Source organism: Haliotis rubra, unplaced genomic scaffold (genome assembly GCF_003918875.1).
Source record: "Haliotis rubra isolate DU_JTF1 unplaced genomic scaffold, ASM391887v1 Scf76, whole genome shotgun sequence".
Classification (NCBI taxonomy): Eukaryota; Metazoa; Mollusca; class Gastropoda; order Lepetellida; family Haliotidae; genus Haliotis; species Haliotis rubra.
Genome location: NW_025767479.1, coordinates 911,254 through 931,869, shown reverse-complemented (window position 1 = coordinate 931,869; position 20,616 = coordinate 911,254). Strand labels below are relative to the sequence as shown.

General features: G+C 39.8%; 1 protein-coding gene across 2 annotated transcripts; it reads left to right on the top strand.

Moving 5' to 3' along the window:
• Positions 1-1,028: 1,028 nt before the first annotated feature.
• LOC124260298 (protein LSM14 homolog B-like) lies at positions 1,029-19,149 on the top strand. Of its 2 annotated transcripts, XM_046694575.1 has the most exons (10): positions 1,029-1,274; positions 4,886-5,052; positions 5,505-5,661; positions 14,945-15,037; positions 16,116-16,412; positions 16,639-16,869; positions 17,154-17,313; positions 17,566-17,744; positions 17,891-17,988; positions 18,129-19,149. In XM_046694575.1, exons 1-10 carry the CDS (start codon positions 1,154-1,156, stop codon positions 18,147-18,149), a joined length of 1,524 nt encoding a protein of 507 aa, XP_046550531.1. In that variant the 5' UTR covers positions 1,029-1,153; the 3' UTR covers positions 18,150-19,149. The 2 variants fall into 2 exon arrangements, with proteins under 2 accessions (XP_046550531.1, XP_046550532.1); XM_046694576.1 differs by lacking the exon at positions 14,945-15,037 and having other exon boundaries at positions 1,030-1,274.
• Positions 19,150-20,616: the final 1,467 nt, after the last annotated feature.

Sequence of the window (20,616 nt, the reverse complement as noted above, 5' to 3'; positions counted from 1 at the left end):
ATGTTGAGTCCCTATATAAAGAAAGTGTGTCTCTGTTTATTTTTATTTTCATTCCGACACATCGCGGGTTTTATTAACTGTATTTCGAATTAAACATGGATGCATTGCCTGACTAAAATAAAGATCACAAGGTAAATCCATTCAATATAAAGACCTGAACAACAAAATATCAAATGGGTACACGAAATGGGGTCATCAATGTTGTACACATGTGCGAGGGTGGGTCAGCAATTTTGTACATAATTTTTTTTTAGAAATATGCTTAGGAATTATGGGAGGGTGGTTGTCATTGATTTTGTACAGGACATGCAGGGGGTTCATGCAATCACTTTGTACATATATTTTAGGGTGGGGTGGGGTGGGGTGCCATTCACATTGTAGATGCCTCTCCATAAAGTCATCATCACCCCTAGCCATAAATTATGAACGGTCCCTTATGAGTAAGGAGTAAATATAATTCATTTTAGGGGGCACTTTGATAATACTCATAGTTATTGTAAGAATGTGTATTCTTATATGGACGTGGTTAGGGATCGTTCATAATTTAAGGCGCTTTTTTGGGGAGATATGGTGATTTTAAGGGGGTCACCCATTTTGTTCTGGGAGCTAGGGGGGTCATCAATTTTGTACATAAAAATATGTTTAAATATGCTTAGAAAATATGGGAAGGGGAGGGGGTTTGTACATGACATGCAGGGGGGTCACTTATTTTGTGCATAAATTTTAGTGGGGTCATCCACATTGTACATGCTTCTCCATAAAAATCATCATCACCCCCCCTAGCCATACATTATGAACGGTCCCTTATCCATCTAAAATATTCAGAGGCAGAGAATCACAGCAAACTCACAAAAGATTATTGTTTGGTGACAATAATATAAGTTAATAACTTAATAATATAAGTTGTTGCGTGTGGAAATGTTTCATGATTCTCTTTCTATTTATCATCATAGAACACATCCCATGTGAGCGAAAAGAGAAGCACTGCAAAAAATTATTTCCGGTTAAAAGCGGAAGTAGTACACTCCTGGCGCCGTCTGGTGGATTCAAAATATTAACGCCATCTTTGTCAGAAGAACCACTAAACAATCGCAGTGGTGTTCGAATCAGTAGCCATCCTCCTAATCGCCAAGCCTTTGTAGAGGTATTCACCATGAGTGGGGGAATACCATACTTAGGCAGTAGAATAAGCCTAATTTCGAAAGCAGAAATACGCTATGAGGGTATTTTGTATACTATTGATCCCAACGAGTCAACGGTTGCACTTGCCAAAGGTGAGAACCGAAATTAAATAAACAGTATTTCGTGATTTTACTTTGGTATGTTATGTGTATAGCATCCACGGTATGTTTCTAATGGAAATGGTTCGTACGTTAAATACATTGTCAGTTATGTTATCTGAATGTTCTGTCCAGCGAGCATACTTCAGTAGTATGTTGTCAGTTTGGACTTTTGTTTACATCATTCACTGTTGTCATATTTATCAGTATTAGATGCATTATATATGTACCTGTTCATATGCAAAGGAGTCAAAGCATTATTCAAATATGATTGTTCAAAGTAACACCACATATTTGTTTCTGACCGTACAAATTATGCCAACAACGTCCAAATGTCAAACTGTCGTGCACGTTAACAAAAGACAAAGTCGTATGGTTTGATAGTTCTGGCTTTGACAAGTATTGAGGTAGACGGGTGCACTCTCACGCTACGCATTAGAATAATATAGTCGGATCCTATTTCATATCATTCATTGCTGTTGTTTTGCTTTCATTTTTTTTAATTGTGATGATGTGTATGAACTACATATTATGTTGACTTGCCACTGTCCAATGATTACTTTCGATTGGGTCATGATAGCCACATTGTATTTTCATTATGAACGTTAATCAATTCCAGCCTCAACTGTGGAGACAATGAGCTGGGATACTCAAAGGGCTTAATTAAGAACGAGTCATGTTCTATCAGATTTCATATGACGAGTGTATGTGTATAACAATCCGTAAATAAAATATACTCAAAAGATTGGGAGTGGGAAGGGCTCCAGACTGGAAACAAGTGGCACTAGCTGACTTTATTGTTCGACTTGTTTCACCCAAGAATTTGTTTTGCTGAGTATAACGCAGGGTTTTATCTAACTTACAAAACTGGGGGCCTGCATACCCTAATATAAGTCATCTCAAGGGTCACTACAGACAATATGATGGTATTATAATAATAATAATAATAATAAATGCATATTTATAATGCGCCCCTTCCACACCCTAAGGCATGCTCAAAGCGCTACAGAATATTTACACTGGAGTATTTACAGATGAAGTTATACATAGTATACTGAGAAAAGGTGGGTTTTAAGTCTGGACTTAAAAATGTCAATTGTGGCAGAGCTTTTAAGGGCACATGGGAGAGAGTTCCAGAGCACAGGCGCGGAGTAAGAGAACGATCGGTGTCCGAAGGATTTCAGTTTGTAGGATGGGATGACCAGTCGGTTTTGTGTGTTTGAGCTAGTTGCGTCTTGGGGACATACGGGATGTAGGAGTTCAGACAAGTAGGGGAGCCAAACCATGGAGGCACTTGTAACGTCAGACAGAGGATCTTAAAGTCAATTCTGGCCCTAACTGGTAGCCAATGCAGTTCTTTCAACACTGGTGTTATATGGGAGCGTTTAGAAGTCTTGCTGATGATGCGAGTGCGGAAGTATTTTGGATCTTCTGAAGCTTATCAAGGAGTTTAGAACTGAGGCCCGAAAGGATGCTGTTACAGTAATCAAGCCTAGATGTAACAAGAGCTCGAACAAGGGCTTGAGTTGCAGCAGTTGTCAGGTATTGCCGAATGTTACCAATGGATCTTAGGTGAAAGTAGCAGGTCCTGCTCAGGCGGTTAACATGAGCATCCAGAGTCAAGGAAGAGTCGATGTGGACACCCAAGTCCTTAACCGCATCAGAGAATCTGGCGTCAGAGTCTCGCGACTGTAAGGGTGTCGGTTTTGACCTTGCTGAGTTGTTGCTTTGTACCAATGAGAACTGCTTCTGTTTTTGTGTCATTAAGTTTAAGCATGTTTCCTGTCATCCAGCACTTGATGTCCTCGCGTGCATTCAGCGATGCACTGAAGAGGCGTAGATAGATCTGACAGATGAAATGCTTTCAGGAGCTGGGTGTCATCAGCGTAGGCATGATGAGAAACTGTGTGGTCTGTAGTTATCCTCCCATATCCGTATACAACACAAACAAGACTGGACCAAGGACTGATCCCTGTGGCACCCCACATGTGATAACAGTGCCTTTTGATCTCTCAGTGCCAACAACAACAGATTGCTGTCGGTCAGACAGATAAGGCGTCACCCATTGAAGGGCATGACCTTCAAGTCCGTACTGTTGTGTGAGCCTGGACAAGAGTCTATGGTGATCGATTGTGTCGAGAAGGCTGCAGAGAGGTCCAACAACACTAGAGCAGCAATCCTACCATCATGCGTCGACAGCACAACGAAGCTCATTAAGTCACTTGCAGTAAGGCAGTCTCCGTTACTATAGTATTGCCGATACGCTGACTGGAATTCATCAAGCAGAAGATGTTTAGAGAGATGGTCTTTGAGTCTGACATGCACGGCCTTCTCAATTATCTTGGAAATGAAGGATAAATTTGAGACAGGTCGAAAGTTCTGAAGATTCTGAGAGTCAAGATCAGGTTTCTTTAGCAGAGGTTTGACTACAGCATGTTTGAATCTGGATGGAAATACACTACTCTCCAAACTTGAGTTGACAATTTTGGTAATGCTTGGCAGCAACAAGTCAAGATATTGAAACAGAAGTTTAGTTGGAAGTAATGAAATGGAGTACTGTTCAAGTTGTTCTGCCTCTTGTGACTTGACAGATACTTTGATTAGAGAATAAGTATATATCTAGTCAAGGATTAGGTACAGGAAATACTACTTGTGCTTCCCTTGGGACATGTGTATAGTGTTCTCCATCCATTCTATACTGTTGTGAGTACTGGACCCAATTTTCTGCATCGAGTAAAAACCCTGAGGCCTAAAAAACCTGTTGTGGTTCCGATAACCCGACCAACTCTTGAATTCTGGTGCCGACCCTATCTTTTTTAAGCGGTATGAATAAAGTAAGTTTTCAAATACTATTGTTTTTCCCCAGCACCGACGGACATCAGTCATTGTGATAAAGTTGACATGATGGCCGCAAGCTTGATTGAATAAACAATTACACATTGATAAATGTGTGATAGTTCATACTTTACTTCTAAAGAAATGTTAAAAAAATAAAAATCATGTCTATCTACCCTAAATTTTAAAGGTGTAATCGGAACCTTAACAATTTATTTGTTTGGCCAACTAGATTATACATACACCACATTTTAGTGCTCTTTCTTGTCCCTTTAGTTGAAAATAGCTTGTACATACAAATGAAGTCATTCTATTTAGATATAAGTGAAGCCAATTGGTGAACTTGACAGTCGAGTACAACATGTACAAAGGGAATGTTATTTTCGATAAAATGGATTCAGTTAGTTCATATTTAAATTGACCCGTGAAGATCCGAGGTAAAATAGGTCTTGAGCAACCCATGCTTGCTACAAAAGGCGACTATGCTTGTCATAAGAGGCGACTAACTGGATCGGGTGGTCAGGCTCGCTGACTTGGTTGACACATGTCATTGGTTCCCAATTGCGCAGATCGATGCTCATGCTGTTGATCACTGGAGTGTCTGGTCCAGACTCAATTATTTACAGACCGCCACCATATAGCTGGAATATTGCTGAGTGCAGCGTAAAACTAAACTCACTCACTCACTCATATGTAAATTAGATTGAAGTGTACCATGCATGTATCAATCTCCCCCTTTACAATTGATTGATGGATTGGATCTGTTTCAGTGAGGTCTTTTGGAACAGAAGATAGACCAACTGATAGACCAGTGCCTCCGAGGGATGAAATTTTTGAGTACATTATTTTTCGAGGAAGTGATATCAAGGATCTTCATGTTTGTGAACCACCTAAACCCCTTTCACAGGGGTTGCCACAGGATCCAGCAATTGTAAAGGTTGGTAGACCTCTATTTCATGGACAGGTTTTCTTTGTTTGAGAGTGGATATGTGTCATCATTGCTACTACAGCCTCAACTCTAAGTGTTGGCATTGCAAATGTTATATTGTAGTTCCCTTTAATTCTTTATCACATTTATAGTCATTTTTAACAGTTGTAACATGGTGGGGGACAGGGCATTACTGTATGGGTTGATATTAGCCATTCAGTTTCTGTTGAACTGGTGGCGGTGGGGTAGCCTGCTGGTTAAAGCGTTTTGCTCATCACGCTGAAGACACAGGTTCGATTCCCTACATGGGTACAATGTGCGAAGCCTATTTCTGGTGTCCCCGGCCGTGATATTGCTGGAATATTGCTAAAAGCGGCATAAAACCATAATCACTCACTCACTTTCTGTTGAACAGACTCATGCTTTTGTTATGTTTAAGTGTTTAATTACGTAAATTTCAGTCATCACAGCCCTCAGGGGGAGGTTCACATGCACAGACGTGTTTTGGTGCACCAACCTATCAACCTTTTGGTGGTCCACAACTGTATGGGCAATATGGTCAACAAAGTAGTGCAGCTAGTCAGGGCTTTGGAGGACTGTCCCAGTCAGGGGGCCCAGGTAGTTAAATTCTTTTCTTTTGTATTATTACATTTATTCATTCATTTCATCAACTCAATCAAGGCTTGATAAAACATCTTTTCAATGATCTTGTATTCCTTCTGACTAAATCATTGTCACAAGATTGGTTGGGGATAATTATAACTGTTCCTAATCCACCTCATTTTCAGTTGGATGAGTGATTGAGAAAGGCTTTGAACATCCTGTGATGACCTGGATGATCTGTTTTGGTCAAAAGATCCAGATCTTCAGATGTAGATTTAGAATGTAGTGTAGTCAGCATGCACTCCTCTTTCCTCTGCTAATTATGTACTGCACAACATAGATGGTAGTCTCTAAAATAATTAAATGAACTTACTATAAAATAACCGTACCCCCTCTCCCATCTGCATGAAAGCAATTGAATGTTGCCATTGCCCCAAAAATATGAAACTGTACCCCTCGGGCAAACTCAAAGGAAACATAACTGTATGAAGCAAACCAACAACATTCATTGGGGCAAGTTTACACAAAAATATACCTGTTTTTCTTGCACTTTTTCAACATATAAAGTATTTATCTTGTATTATGGACCAAACATTAGATATCAAAAGTAATTAATTTATCGTTTGTATTATATCGATTTATATTTTGCACATTTAGTGAGTTCTATTTCCATAATAAACACACCATAACTAATGTCCCTTGCAATACAACGTCACTGGTGCCAATAGATAAACATATGATGTCATTAGACCCATTTATGTGGTGTACCGTATATGACCGACTATAAGTCGGAAATTTGATACCAGAAAATTAAGGTAAAAAATCAGACCCGACTTATACTTGAGTTCATTAATCTACCCAAAAAAATCCCGAGGTCAGGTGTGTGAATCTGCCAGCCCTGCGAACTCAACTGGCAATGTTTACACCGGAAGCAGGACGCATATAATACGCACTGACAACGTTTCCAAAGGTAAATGACATCGTGGGACAAATAAAACATAAAATATAAAACTTTGTTGTTTGTCTTTTGTAAAATATATTTCATAGTATAAACAATAAATTAATTTTAATCAGATATTTTTATCACAGCTATGCACTTACCGGTACTTTGTTATCAAGAGATAAAGTTGGGCCACGTGACACGACTTGTTTCACGTAAAGTAAACTTTTTTGTATTCTGTGGCAGTTTTGTGTGGTGGTTTTGAAAAATACTATTAATGATGAAAATGCAAGTTTACATTTATATCCAGATAAACCACGAAAGAAGCAAAAACTATAGCGATTGATTTCCATTTGTGACATGTCATAACATGCCCGTGACCTTTTCTTTTACATTTTCATTTTTACGTAATCAGAAAATTATTATAAAAAGATATCTTAAATAATATGTATGGTCGCCTATTTCCCGATATCAGTGGCTTTTCACTCAGTAACATGACACAACAACGGAAAATACCTCCGTTTTCGAAGCTTCGTATGAATAACATGCGAGGCGTCGTATGAATCGTTTGTCGGGCATCGTTCGAAAGCTCTGAACATCAACAATATCACTGTACCCTTGCCGAGAGTATTTTTCACACTTGTAAGAAGCAATTTTATTGGATAAAAATTGGTTTCTAATGACGCTTTTTCGCCACAGTCTGCTATAAGGGTCGTGATTGGTCAAAACCAGACACGTGACCTAAGGCAGCCAATCATATTACGGCAATGGATACCGTCCTAGTAAACGAAAACTTTAGATGTAGACGAAAGTTTTGGGTAAAATAATGCTATTCTGAACATATTAAGCAAGAAATCGCTACCTATACGTAAATTATGGGATTTATTTAACGTATCGTGCTAGGTTATGACCTGTGACAAAAATGATTCATGCATATATTTTCGCATTAAACATCGTGTCCGAGTGTGAAGATTGAGGCGGCGATACCGATTCGTACGGGGAAAGGGGCCGACTTATACTTGAGTTACATGGTTTTGGCAAGAATTTAGAGGGTTGAGAAAGGGGCCCGACTTATAGTCAGTCATATGCGGTAGGTATAGGTGTGTGTTTCTTGTCTCAATGGTCTGCACCATAACGAATGTCCCTAACACACCATAACTAATGTCCCTTGCAATACAGCGTCACTGGTGCCAATAGATAAACATATGATGTCATTAGACCCATTTATGTGGTGTAGGTATAGGTGTGTGTTTCTTGTCTCAATGGTCTGCACCATAACGAATGTCCCTAACACACCATAACTAATGTCTCTTGCAATACAGCGTCACTGTTATAACCTCATGATGCAAGGCCTGTTTTGTGTACCAATCAGTGCTGCCATGTGGTGTTGTCGTTTGAAAAACATTTAAATTGTACACAAAGTGTTACTATGTTCTCATTTCTGCTATAGTGCATTTGGCTCAAAAGCGGACCGATGAATTGCAATCTAACTCAAAAACTAATAAACATATAATACTCAGTGAAACGCTGATCATAATCAAAATATCAGACCAACTGTGATTTGTTTGCAGAATTTATGTCCTAAAATTTAAAAAGTTGTTTAACAAACTATCATTAGAATATTGACACAGTTCACTATTTGTTACGAGGGAGGAATGCAGAGAAAGGGACAGCCAGGTGTTAGAGAAGCACGTGCACAAGTGCCGACAAAGTTATTGATTCATTATCCTGTACTGTGCCGTCTCAGTCCTTTCTCGCATACCCGCGCCGGCTGTCCCTTTCTCTGCACTCCTCCCTCGTAACAAATAGTGAACTGTGTCGATATTTTAATGATAGTTTGTTAAACAACTTTTTTATTTTTAGTACATAAATTCTGCAAACAGCTCAGAGTTGGTCTGACGTTTTCATTATGATCAGTTTTTCATTGAGTATTTTATGTTTATAAGTTTTCGAGTTAGATTGCAATTCATCGGTCTGCTTTTGAGCCAAACGGACTATACAGTGTAACCAAATTGTATTACATTTAACTTAGTCAGTTGTCTTTCCAACAGTATCTTCTTTGAGCAATTCCAAAATGTATGTACACTAGATGTACCTAGCCATTTTGTGAATGTGCCGGTATTCTAACTGTTTTTCTACATAAATTGTAAAATACATATCCTTCCTCTTCAACCCTCACTTTAATGTTGAAAAACATCCATATCATTTGAATTTAAATGCACTTCACAGATGTGAATTTTGTGGGAAATTTATTCATCTGTCATATCATCCATAGTGAGCGCAAAAGTACTAATAAGTATTTGCATCGTAAATTTTGCCATTTTTGACACATATATTTATGGTATGTTTTGAAATCTAAATATTTGGTATGAGAATTGAATTTCAAAAAGTTACATTTGTGATCTGTTTTTTTTTTTATTTTTATTGAAACCCTTTGGTTCATTATGGAATGTCATCGTTGACCCTAGAATCACTAAAAATGTTTTGGCTATCACATTGGCGAAACCGAACTTTCAGCCTTGTTGTAGAGTGATCATGCTATGCGATTTTGTACAGTTTGTTACTCTTAACTTTCGGTAAATGCACAAAATGGGGGAAAACAATCGTCGAATACGTTCAAACTCAGCTTCCTTACATGAATCCCTGAATTTTTTATACATTTTACAATAAATGACAAATCGTCTTCATCACCAATTCCAACCATCTCGTGTTAAATCAGCTTGCTGAAAATGTAAACAAAAACTTCAGATTTTACAGTGTGTATCATTTCTTATATTGTGTGAGATCCGTTCACCTATTTGTTGCGTACACTTCATCATTAGTTTTAGAATATGCATGGGAAGAGTATCATGGCAAGAATAAAGGAACTGAAAAGATGTAATTTTTTCTTATCCTGACTCATGATCTTTTGCTTATCTCCCTTTTCCTTGCGAATGGTAGTGGAACACTTGAATCCCTTGAAGTTCCCCGCGGGGTGGGTGGGTGTGTGTGTGTGTGTGTGTGTGTGTAAATCCACGCAGCCTAGTAAGTCGGCGCATCAGAAATCCTTAACGAAGAGACTTTACCTCCGCATGAAGTAGACGTTTTTTGATGATCCCCCATTACTTCTACCCGAAATACCTACGAGATCGGCGACTCAATCGACTTCCACGACTACTAGATTGTCTCCTGCAATGGTCACAGCAGGCCAGCTGTTTGACGAACTACCACCGACTTCTCAACGGAGTGAAGTCGAGGCACACAACTCATCAGCTTTGCGAACGCTTCTTCTACACCGCAGCAGCTTCAATCAATGCAGAACTTGATCTGGGTGAAATTATGAGACACATTCACCAACCAGATGATGGAATGGAGGTTCGAGGAAGAAGCGAATGCTCGGTGAAGCCTCTCATCTACGGACCTGCGCGAACTTACGGACCTTTGCGAACCTACTCCACATAGAACTACGTCTCAACACTACGTTGGCGAAATGAGATGCCTACTCACCGTTCTACATCTGCGAACCCTCAACGTTCGAGAACATGGAAGGATTCATCTCCTACACATAGCCGTTCTAGATCGAGATCTCATATCTCTCACAGCGTTCACGAAGTCACTCATCACGAGACAGAGGTTCAAGCGAAGAGAAGGCTCACATCACCGAGGTTCGCGAAGAGATGAATCCACAGATAGAGGTTCACGAAGAGAGGACTCTCAAGATAGACATTCACGAAGGGAGGAATCTTCAGTTCGCGAAAGGATGATGGAGGTTCGCAGAAGGATGTTTCGCGTTCGCAGAAGGATGTTTCGCAGAGGCATAGCTCTACCGATCAGGAGATAACTGATGTATAACCAGACTTCGATGAAGTCTACACTTATAGGATGCGTAATGACGACTTTGACTCGGTGACTATTCCTCCGATTGAACCTATATCCAAGGTACCTTCTAACCTACGCACAGCTTTGAGAAAGCTACAGACATCTACAAGGTTCGAGAACTCTCAGATCTACAGACAGATAACAGCAACGCAGACATCTACAGGGTTCGCGAACCCTAGGGTTAACAAATCCTTACATCAACAGGCAGGATGTTGACGTCAACTCTATAACCATACGGCTGAATAAAACGAAGCAATGATGAAAACGGATGGTTTTGTCAGAGTTTAAAACTCAACAAATAGATCTACAACGTGCGATCTCTACAGTTACAGCCTGCACTACTCTACAACCTGCACAAACCTAATACCTTTATAGGTTCAGTTTCGGACGACAACCTACTTGATGAAAAGAATCACTTCATCTATACGGATGCTGAAGTCTTAAACCGGGTAGCAGATGGCCTGCGGATATTGTCGTTCACTCACTCACTCCAACCCAACAGAGACGTACTGCATATACGCTGATGACTTCGACTCCAATATGATATCACCCTTGAACGGACGTACAGATGATATTATTAACACTCGTCACTCAGCGTGGGGATTAGGATTTTATATCCTATCAACTGGATTCAACATCGGTATTTCTTCAAGTTCCATACAGACATACGTCTCGACAGCCTCCTTCGTCATGCTGGCTTATATAATCCACAATGGGAATACGTGATTTATATCACTGAACAAGAATTTACACTTGGAGCAACCCTTTTTCAAGAGGTTTATATGAGCAGCGTAGATTTACGCGCGCTTTTACTCAACCAACTTATTGCATCAGATTTTATGGAGGCCAACTTGCTACAACACCGGTGACGTCATGCTTGGAAGCTGATTGGTCCACGTCAGACAACACCTCCCACTGACAGAGCAGGCTCCAGCATGTTTTCTGATTTGTAAACAAACCCGTGGGGAATACTTCATCGGCAGCCTTGGAAACAGTATACAACCACGGCCTGTTATCATCATGGGAATTTAATAGATGTCTAGCCTTGACAGCAGGATAAACTATGTTTATTTTGGAAGTTGTTGCAGATAAAAGTCGGTATGAGTACCTGTCCCCTGCGATGCTACACTGGAGCCAGCCTTGCTATAAATAGACAACGCTTCAATGTCAACACAGATATAAGGGGAAGAATGATGTATCATCACTGCAATCAGAGTTTAGCACTTCCAATGGAACGTACTACCATTTGGAATATCGTCGGCTCTGATTATTCATACGAATAACCAAGCCTATCGGCAGCATCGAGGTCAGTGCCGGTTATCTGGATGACGGCATACAGGTTCTTCAAAGTGCAAATCAACTAAGACAGCAGCTGAACTAGTGAACCTGATGAAGTTGGAGTAAGAATCAAACAAGATCTTCAATTGCTGGGAATAAGAATTATCACAACACAGAATTGAATTGTGGTCCCAGAAGATCATAGGGTCAAGATACAAGCCATGATTCCACAAGCAGTCATCTCTCCGTTAACACTACGAACATGGCAATGTCTACTTGGTCTACTAACCTCGGCGCAGGACTTGACTCGCACAGGAAGATTACAACTAAGGCCGCTGCAACGGTTCCTGAGAAAACATCTGGACAGCGTCGACCCTATCTTGCTGCCAGACAATCTTAAGAGGTACCTACTTTGGTGGACCCACAGGTCGAACGTCTACGGAGGGACCTATTTACAAGAGCCGGCTTTCGACACAAGGTTGGGGTGCACATCTCAACAATCAAGTTGCATCAAGGAAGTGATCCAAACAGAGCAGCATTTTTCAGCCTGGGCAACATGCACTGAACATATCATGGGAAGGACTAAACGCTTATGCGTTTTTTGCAGACGCCTCCGACCACTCCACCACTGATATTACTAACGAAAGTACTGTTGAAGATCAAACAGACACAGCCACTACAACTGACCTTGGTCGCGCCATACTGGCCAGCGAGAGTATGGTTCCTAGACCTAATAGAAGATCTCGGAAGTCCAACAATCAAGTTACCAGATTGGCCGAACCTACTCATACATCCGCACACCAAGCAAGTCCACAGGAACCCAACACTGTTCCAGCTACACGTGTGGACCGTATCAAAACATGTTTGAAGAAAAGAGGATACTCCGCCAGGGCAGCCAAGGCAGTAATGCTAGCGTTACGCAGATCTACTCGTAACATGTATGATAAGTGGCTGAAGTTTGAGACTTGTGCAAGGCGGAAAGACTTCATTACGATGAAAGCTACTCATCCTAAAGTGGCGGAATACATGTGTCATCTTAGACGGACCAGACATCTGAAAGGTTCGACATTATCTACATACCTCGCCGCCATTAGTACAGTGATTACCATGAAAATAGGCATCAAGTTGACGAGAGTACCAGAATTACTTGCTCTGCTGAGATCTTTTAAACTGGAGGACCAGCAACAGAAGTTCAGAGCTTAGGCCTGGGATCTGAATGTAATTCTACGTCATCTTACCAGTGATGCCTACGAACCTCTAGACCAGACTACACTCAAGCTGCTGACACAGAAGACTCTGTTCCTGCTTGCGCTAGCCACGGCAACTCGAATATCAGAGATACATGCGTCTGGTTATACATCAGCATTGGCATCAACACTAGCTCTGCATGGAAATTGCTCTATATCAGCAATTATGCCAACCACTACCTCCGAGACATAACCACTGAAGACATCTCAGGCATTCACCAATTTGGGCCTCTCGTTGTAGCACAGCTGCTAACGGCTCCACAAAGGCGCTGAGTTGGAAAATCTCACCCTTTATCACGTTGACTTGTTGATAACTTTTACTAAAGAAAAGTATTAGTTTGAAAGTCCATGCGCGCAGTCTAGGACAGACTAGCATGAGTGATTAAAGATCCTGTACGGGTAAAGATCTTACCTGTACGTGAAGGGGTCGCAACTCATTTATGATAAAGATCTTATCATAATCTATGGGTTGTTATAAGATATCTAGTAATAAGAAGATACTAGTTTATCTGAAGCCACATGAATCAAGATGATTCAACTTGTCTGAGATGGAAGTAAGACAAGAAGTGGTCCCCCTGAGTTAAAACGGAAGTTGGAAGAATAGGATCTCGGAAATGCTGCTACGCAGTTCCCATGGGGGGGGTACAGGACGTATCTAAGGACAGCTGATGAATCCAGTAAGTGGCCTGAACCACCACCAATCCGTCAGATTCTATAAGCAAAAGATCATGAGTCAGGATAAGAAAAAATATCCTGACTCATGAGGTTAAGCCCTCCCGACCTCCCCGCTGGAAACACTTCGGATTGCACAGCAGATCCAAGTGCTTGGGCAGAAAAATCAAGAGTGACAAGTAAGGCTGGTCACATGACTGTTTACGCCGGAAAAGGAAGGTAACTCGAGGGTGAGTGTATTTTTACGTCTGCTTCGGGAACTTCAAGGGATTCAAGTGTTCCACTACCATTCGCAAGGAAAAGGGAGATAAGCAAAAGATCATGAGTCAGGATAGGTATAAAAATATCAATTTTACTTGAAAAATTACATTTTCAATAATTTGGTACATTCAACACAATTTTGTTCAAGTTTCTGCCAAGCAGGACACATTGACAGACCAGACTCGCACACTCCGTTAACTGTACTTGTCATTTGTGATTATTTTCATTAGTCAGGTACGTAGCAAGCCAAGTTTTTTCGCGTAAGCCTGATAGGTTGCAAAGCTTTGTATTTAAATAGTATTGAGGGCTTTCCCAAACTTTTTAGCAACAATCCAGTGAGCCTGGGTTTTTTTTTTCATAATGGTAGCTACACCCCTGATGTTGCAGTGAAAACAAGGAGAAAATACCACATTAATTAGCAGAATGTGTCTGATTTGGGAATTTTTCTCACATTAATACATATGTTATCCCTGAATAAATGGTCTCCCTCCAAATATACTGCATCTCACTTCGGTGAACCAGTTTTAAATCGATTGGCACCAATGATGATAACTTAAGGGGAACGAGTCTGTCCTGTTTAGCTCAGGAAACAAAGGCCTCATAATGGCGTAATTTCAACAGTTCTTAGTTCTTACAGTGTGAGAAAAATTAGCGTATATTTTCTATGATTGATATTAACTCATTCTTAAAAATGTGATGTTTTCATGTACACTTCCCGTTATAAGTAGTTGTGTTTGACCTGAGAGTGGTTACTATCATACTTTTCGAGCCATCTGACTCTGAATACCAAGCAGATGTTAATATCTTCTCAATGTTGGGCTATGCTTGTTAAAAATATATGTGCAAAAATGGGTTCCGGAACACACTGATAGAAGTTGAAAGATCTTGAATTGTTTCTTCCTTTGATGAATATATATTACTGTTACATCTTTCCGCACACAGCCAGTTAATTCACATGTGAGTCGTATCTATTTCAATGAGAGGATTAGTGAGAGTTGCAGTGAATATGTGTGAAGTCATAGAGACATTGTGGTTTTGTCAGGTTCCCGTGGGCCCACTCCCACTCTTACCCGAGTGTCCCCAACTATGGATCAGGGGGTTCAAGTAAGCCCTTGGCAGCCTGTCAGGAAATCTGGTAACTCCACTAACGGTTCCTGTTTGAGCTGTCCACCCAATCCTGCTAGCTATCAGCGCCTTGTCATGCTTGCAATATACAGCTCCTATGTATTACCGCCATTAACCAGATGCAGTTTTCATTATCTTAAGATCAGTTATGCTTTATAATGTAAATATTATTAATCAATGTGAAATATCTTTATGGAGTATATGTTCATGGTACTTTAAAAAATACATTACAGCTCTTTTTTGACTTGAGTAGAAGAAACGATTGTATTTGTATATTAAAGAAATTTATTTCTACTTGGTCAAAACAATAATTTGTTATTTTCCTTATCAATTGCATCATAAGTTCACTTGATATGACTTGATTTCATTGATTGGAATGTCACTGCTGGATTGTATTTAGGTTATATCTGCAAGCTGAAATCTGTATCAAATATCTGATAGCTAACTGCACATAACATATTTTATTATTTCCGTTATGCAAATATGATGATCACTGACAATTTTCATTTAACTTGCACAGTTCCAATAATGATTGAAGTTTGTTTCCAGTTTACTAGGTTATTAATGCAGATCATTGCATGCCTCTCCTGTATATCATATTGCCAATATGCACTGATCCATGTTTACACAGGTTTGACCTATAACATACCCCATGTTTATATTTACTGGTTGTCAATCATGGTTGTGGTGGAAAACGTCTTGATTATATGTAGCAAGTGCATGAGTTATGGGAATGTAAGCACATAACATTTGAGGTCTTCAGTATTTGTCTATCACAATGTTAGTGCTAGAATTACCCAGTTGAGGCTTTGATTTACATTTCATGTATAAATATATGTGTATATTCATGTGCATGTCTGAATTGAGAATATCCATTATGTTAAATCTGTCCTTTATCTAACTCTATATTACATTTAATGCTTTAACGTTTGAGTCTGCTATCCCACACTTACATATTTCAGTGTTAGCATGTGGATTATTACTAGCTGAGCTGACTTGACTGAACAGACTTTCAATAGACGTAGGCTTTGGACTACTGGTTAAATTGACATGTTCTGTTTTACATCTATATTTATTTTATGTTTAAGGTTCTCGTGGACCAACTCCTCCTCCCAATCGCAAGTCTCCAACATCGGACCAAGGAACACAAGTGTCGTCCACTACTGGAAGTGTATCAAGTATCGACAAAGTGCCAGTTTCAGCGCCTCAACAGAATCAGCACAAATCGCGCGAACAAAATGAGCATCGGAATGATCACCGCTATGAACATCGCTATGATAACCGGCGAGGTAGGGGTGGCGGTGGTGGAAGAGATCGAGAGGGCGATGGCAACTATCAAAATAAACCTGTTTCAGCTACTTACTCCAGGGGACGAGGGAACAGAGGTGGGTAGACAGGTTATGATATATTTTTTTGTTTCTTGTATACATGTATATGGTACCAAGTAATAGAGAATATTTCAGTAGGATTTGCTTAAGCTGCTTTGTATGTATGTATGGATACATTGTTATGAAAAACACATAAGTGTTGTAGAAAATAATGCAAAAGCAAAGAAACTTGATTGCATGATTTGTTAATGTGTCTCCGTCTGACTTCTTATCTTCTCTTTAGGTGGCAGTGGTCCACCAAGAGGACAAGGGAATGGTCCTGCATACCGGGGTACAGGCAGTGGACCGAGGGGTGGTCCAAGGGGAGCACCCAGGGGCACAGGCAACAACAGAGGAAGACCTGGCCAGCCTAAAACACCACTCAAATTTGATGCGGAATACGATTTTGAGAGCGCCAATGCACAGTTTGATAAGGACAAGATTGAAGAAGAACTGAAGAAAAAGTTAACAATATGTAAGCACAGATTAAAATTAAATGTCAATGGTACATTTAGAAAAGGTGACACCTAAGGGTGCCTGTTGATAATTTTAAGTAAGTAGCTAATGTTAATTTGATATATTATGGCCAGTATATTGCTGATATGATAACATTACCTAGAGCAGAAGCATTTATGTAGGGTTTTTTTTTTTTTACCTTCTCAGAAAAAAGACTGAAGGAGGAGTTATTGTATGCCTCATCAGATATTGTCACATGTTTTTGAAACACATCCTCTTGAAACACCTGTTACTTTGCTTCAGCTGATGAGAAGGTAGTGAATGGTGACAACAAAGAAGAAAAGAAGGAAGAAGGTGCTGAAGAACCCAGTGAAGTGATTGAAGAAGATGAGGCTGTCTTTTATGATAAGACAAAATCCTTCTTTGACAACATCAGTTGTGAAGCAACAGAGAGAGCTAAAGGGTGAATGTTGCATTTTTGATGTTTTGCATTGCTTTCCATGTCTGTTTTGAAAAATGACTGTTCTAATAACTGTCTGAAGTGTCTGAGCAAAGTACATTCCGTGCCAATTGTTTAAAGTTAAAGTTACTGACCAATATATGTTTTCAGTCAACCTCTGTTTTGCCAAATGAACTAGTATAAGCACATAATAGACCATAAGATGTTTCTCTTCACTCTGGTTTAATGTTCTGCAATTTTGATTATCTTCTACAGTAATGCCAGAATGAGTTGGAGAGAGGAGAGGAAACTCAATGCCGAGACATTTGGAGTTTCTGAAAATTTCCGTCGAAACTGGCGTGGCCGTGGAGGCTTCAGGGGTGGTTTCCGTGGGGGTCCTCGTGGCAGAGGCCGAGGTGGTGGTTATGGAGGATATGGAGGTGGTGGTTATGGGGGTAAGATGCATTTTTTTCTACACAACGATATTTGGAAGATGTTTGCTATTTGTACATGTTAAGTCTAAAGATTACTGTATGACATGGGTGTGGATTAATCAATTTATATGACTCGGATTTTTTAAAACTATATCATCATGTTATAGGTGGAAGAGGAGGATATGCCAGGGGTGGTCGAAGAAATCAAGGATGGGTTGAGTATGATTACAATGCATCCATGGATCGCAGAGGCCAAACAAACAGGGTACGTTTACTATGAATCTTGACACACACAAAAAACGTTAACGGTGAACAAAGGCTGCTTTAAGTAAAAAAAATATTTATTTTTGTGTCATGTTTGCTGTTGCACATTCTTAATGGGAAATCCGCCATTTCTATTTTCAGCGAGTGGGTGTGCAGTCTTAGTTTTGTGAAATCCCAAATGACGCATGCGATAACGAAACCAACATGGCTCTAGCTTGGTGCAGGTGTATTGCTCCCTGAGGAAACATAAAAAACATTGGGAAAATGCATTATTGCTTCACCAGGGAATGACTTGTTCATCAAACCTACCGTACCTTTAATGTCAGCAAAGAAGACAGTCACCGACCAGTCATCTTCATCAACTCTTCATCCACATTATTTTCTACAAACATATCCTGGTTGGAATTTCTGGAGCCATGGACAACTCCCTCAAATTGAGAACATTGCTGTAAAAACGAGATGATTGATAAGACTTCTGTGCTCTGTGGCTGATGCCGACTACAGTGTCATTGTGTTGATGTTTTTTGGGTTGGATGAGAGACAAAGGGACCTGTTTGTGAGAGTGGCCGATCTCAAACCAAGTCGTTTGACCAGCCTGGTCCAAGCCAGCACAAATTTGTTTTAGACTGTTAATGCCAGAATTTGTCACCTGAATAAGCCATTTTAGTAAGAGTGACAATCTTCTGTCAGTGTAGCCACCAAATGATGGTGCTACTGCTGTTTGCAAGAGGGGCAGCATTCACTAAATACATTATGGCTGCATGGTTTTTCATTTTCGGTTAGCATTTAATCTCATTATTTCCTGTGTTAGCTGCAAACGTTAAGAGATTAGAACAAATGGATTTCTTAAACGCTCGAGGTAGAAAATGTGCAGATTTCCAATGAGTTGTTTCTACCATGACAGTGACCTTTAAATATTGTTCATAAAAATAAAAAAAGATTATTTGATGGCTAATTTATTGGCAACAAAACTCTAGTTGACATATCTTTCTTTTGATTAAAAGTGCTTTAGTTACCAAAGTTAGACATCTGTTTTGCTCTTTTACACATTTGAGGTGCTTAGTCATTTTGGTCAAGAGATCAGTATCAGAATTGTAAATCAATGTCCAATGATTGGGCAGTTCAGAGACAAATAAAATAAAACATTTGTCATTCACTCGTTTATGATGTCTTGTTCTGTATGAAAAGTTGTACATCAGCCAATGTCAGAAGTTTTCTTTGGTTTCATGATACCAGCACAGTGGACCAGGAGGCTGGGAGGCATGATTGGAGTAACAAGGAATTGTTGCTTGGGGAATGTTTTTTTTTATGCCTGCATACATGAAAAATCCCCATCCCTTCAAATACTAGAATGTCAGTACAGTCCATGGTGTATAGTTTAAGTTAATATCTACACTTTCATTCATAACTGAAGGTTCCCGTCTTAATTGACAATACTATTATGTATTAAAAATATATATTTACCACTAACTATCCAGCCATTTTGAGATTCTGTTGCCATATGTATGAAGAAGTTAGGATCTGCACCTACAATAAATGTCGCTCACGGTCAAATTCTTAAGCTCTCAATATATTCCCATACATATCACAATAAGGATACCGGTATCACAAATTTAGTCAAAGCTTAGAGAGCTTAAAAACATTACAACAGATGCTGATAATGCTAAGACTGAGGCCCGAAAAATACAAAATGTTTATAGATTTCCATGTATATAATTTGTAAAGTAACATGTTCAGGGGTGTATTAACAGTTACACATTGACTGCAACATACTCATGGTTTGATTGATAAAAAAAGTTGAGGTGAAATCATAAGTTTGTGTTACAAGTATGATCCAAATTCTCAACATATCAAACGACAATCAAAATGTCATCAATACTGAATCGACACATTTCCACGAATTTGATCTTTCTTTGTTGATCGTTAGGACATGATCTTGTACTCTTAAATAAGTTTGTGGTAGGCACATCTTGGATAAAAAACCAATAGATTCCTGGGATACCATCCTGGCATGCAAGATGAAAAAATACAGGCAACAACTATTCAGGTGATTGCTTGAGATTAGTGCCCACATAAGACAATGTTGGGTTGATTTTTGAGCAGATTCTTCATGATAAAACTTTCGGAAGGTTCTGGCAGCAACTCCCATAGAAGTATCACAATCAAATGTTTGCAGATCATTCGACCGGAAAGTTACTTGATGCCTGCCTGCAGAGGAAGGATCATTATCTCTTGTCAACATGTTTGTAAGCTCTTCCAAGGTGATGGGACCCGTGAAGATGTGGGTTACAATATTGATCTTCAGTAACCCATGCTTGTCGTAAGAGGCGACTAACGGGATCGGGTGGTCAGACTTGGTTGACACGTCATCGGTTCCCTATTGCGTTGATTGATGCTCACGCTGTTGATCACTGGATTGTCTGTTCCAGACTCTATTATTTACAGACCCCCGCCATATAGCAGGAATATTGCTGAGTGCGGCGTAAAACTAAACACTCACTCCAAGGTGATGGTCAAACATTTTGATCAGTATGTTGACTTTGCAACCTTATTTATTATCCATTGAGGTTAGAAGGTTGCCAATTTTCACCAGCAGCCCTTGTATTTCAGCCAATAAGAGCAGTGAGAT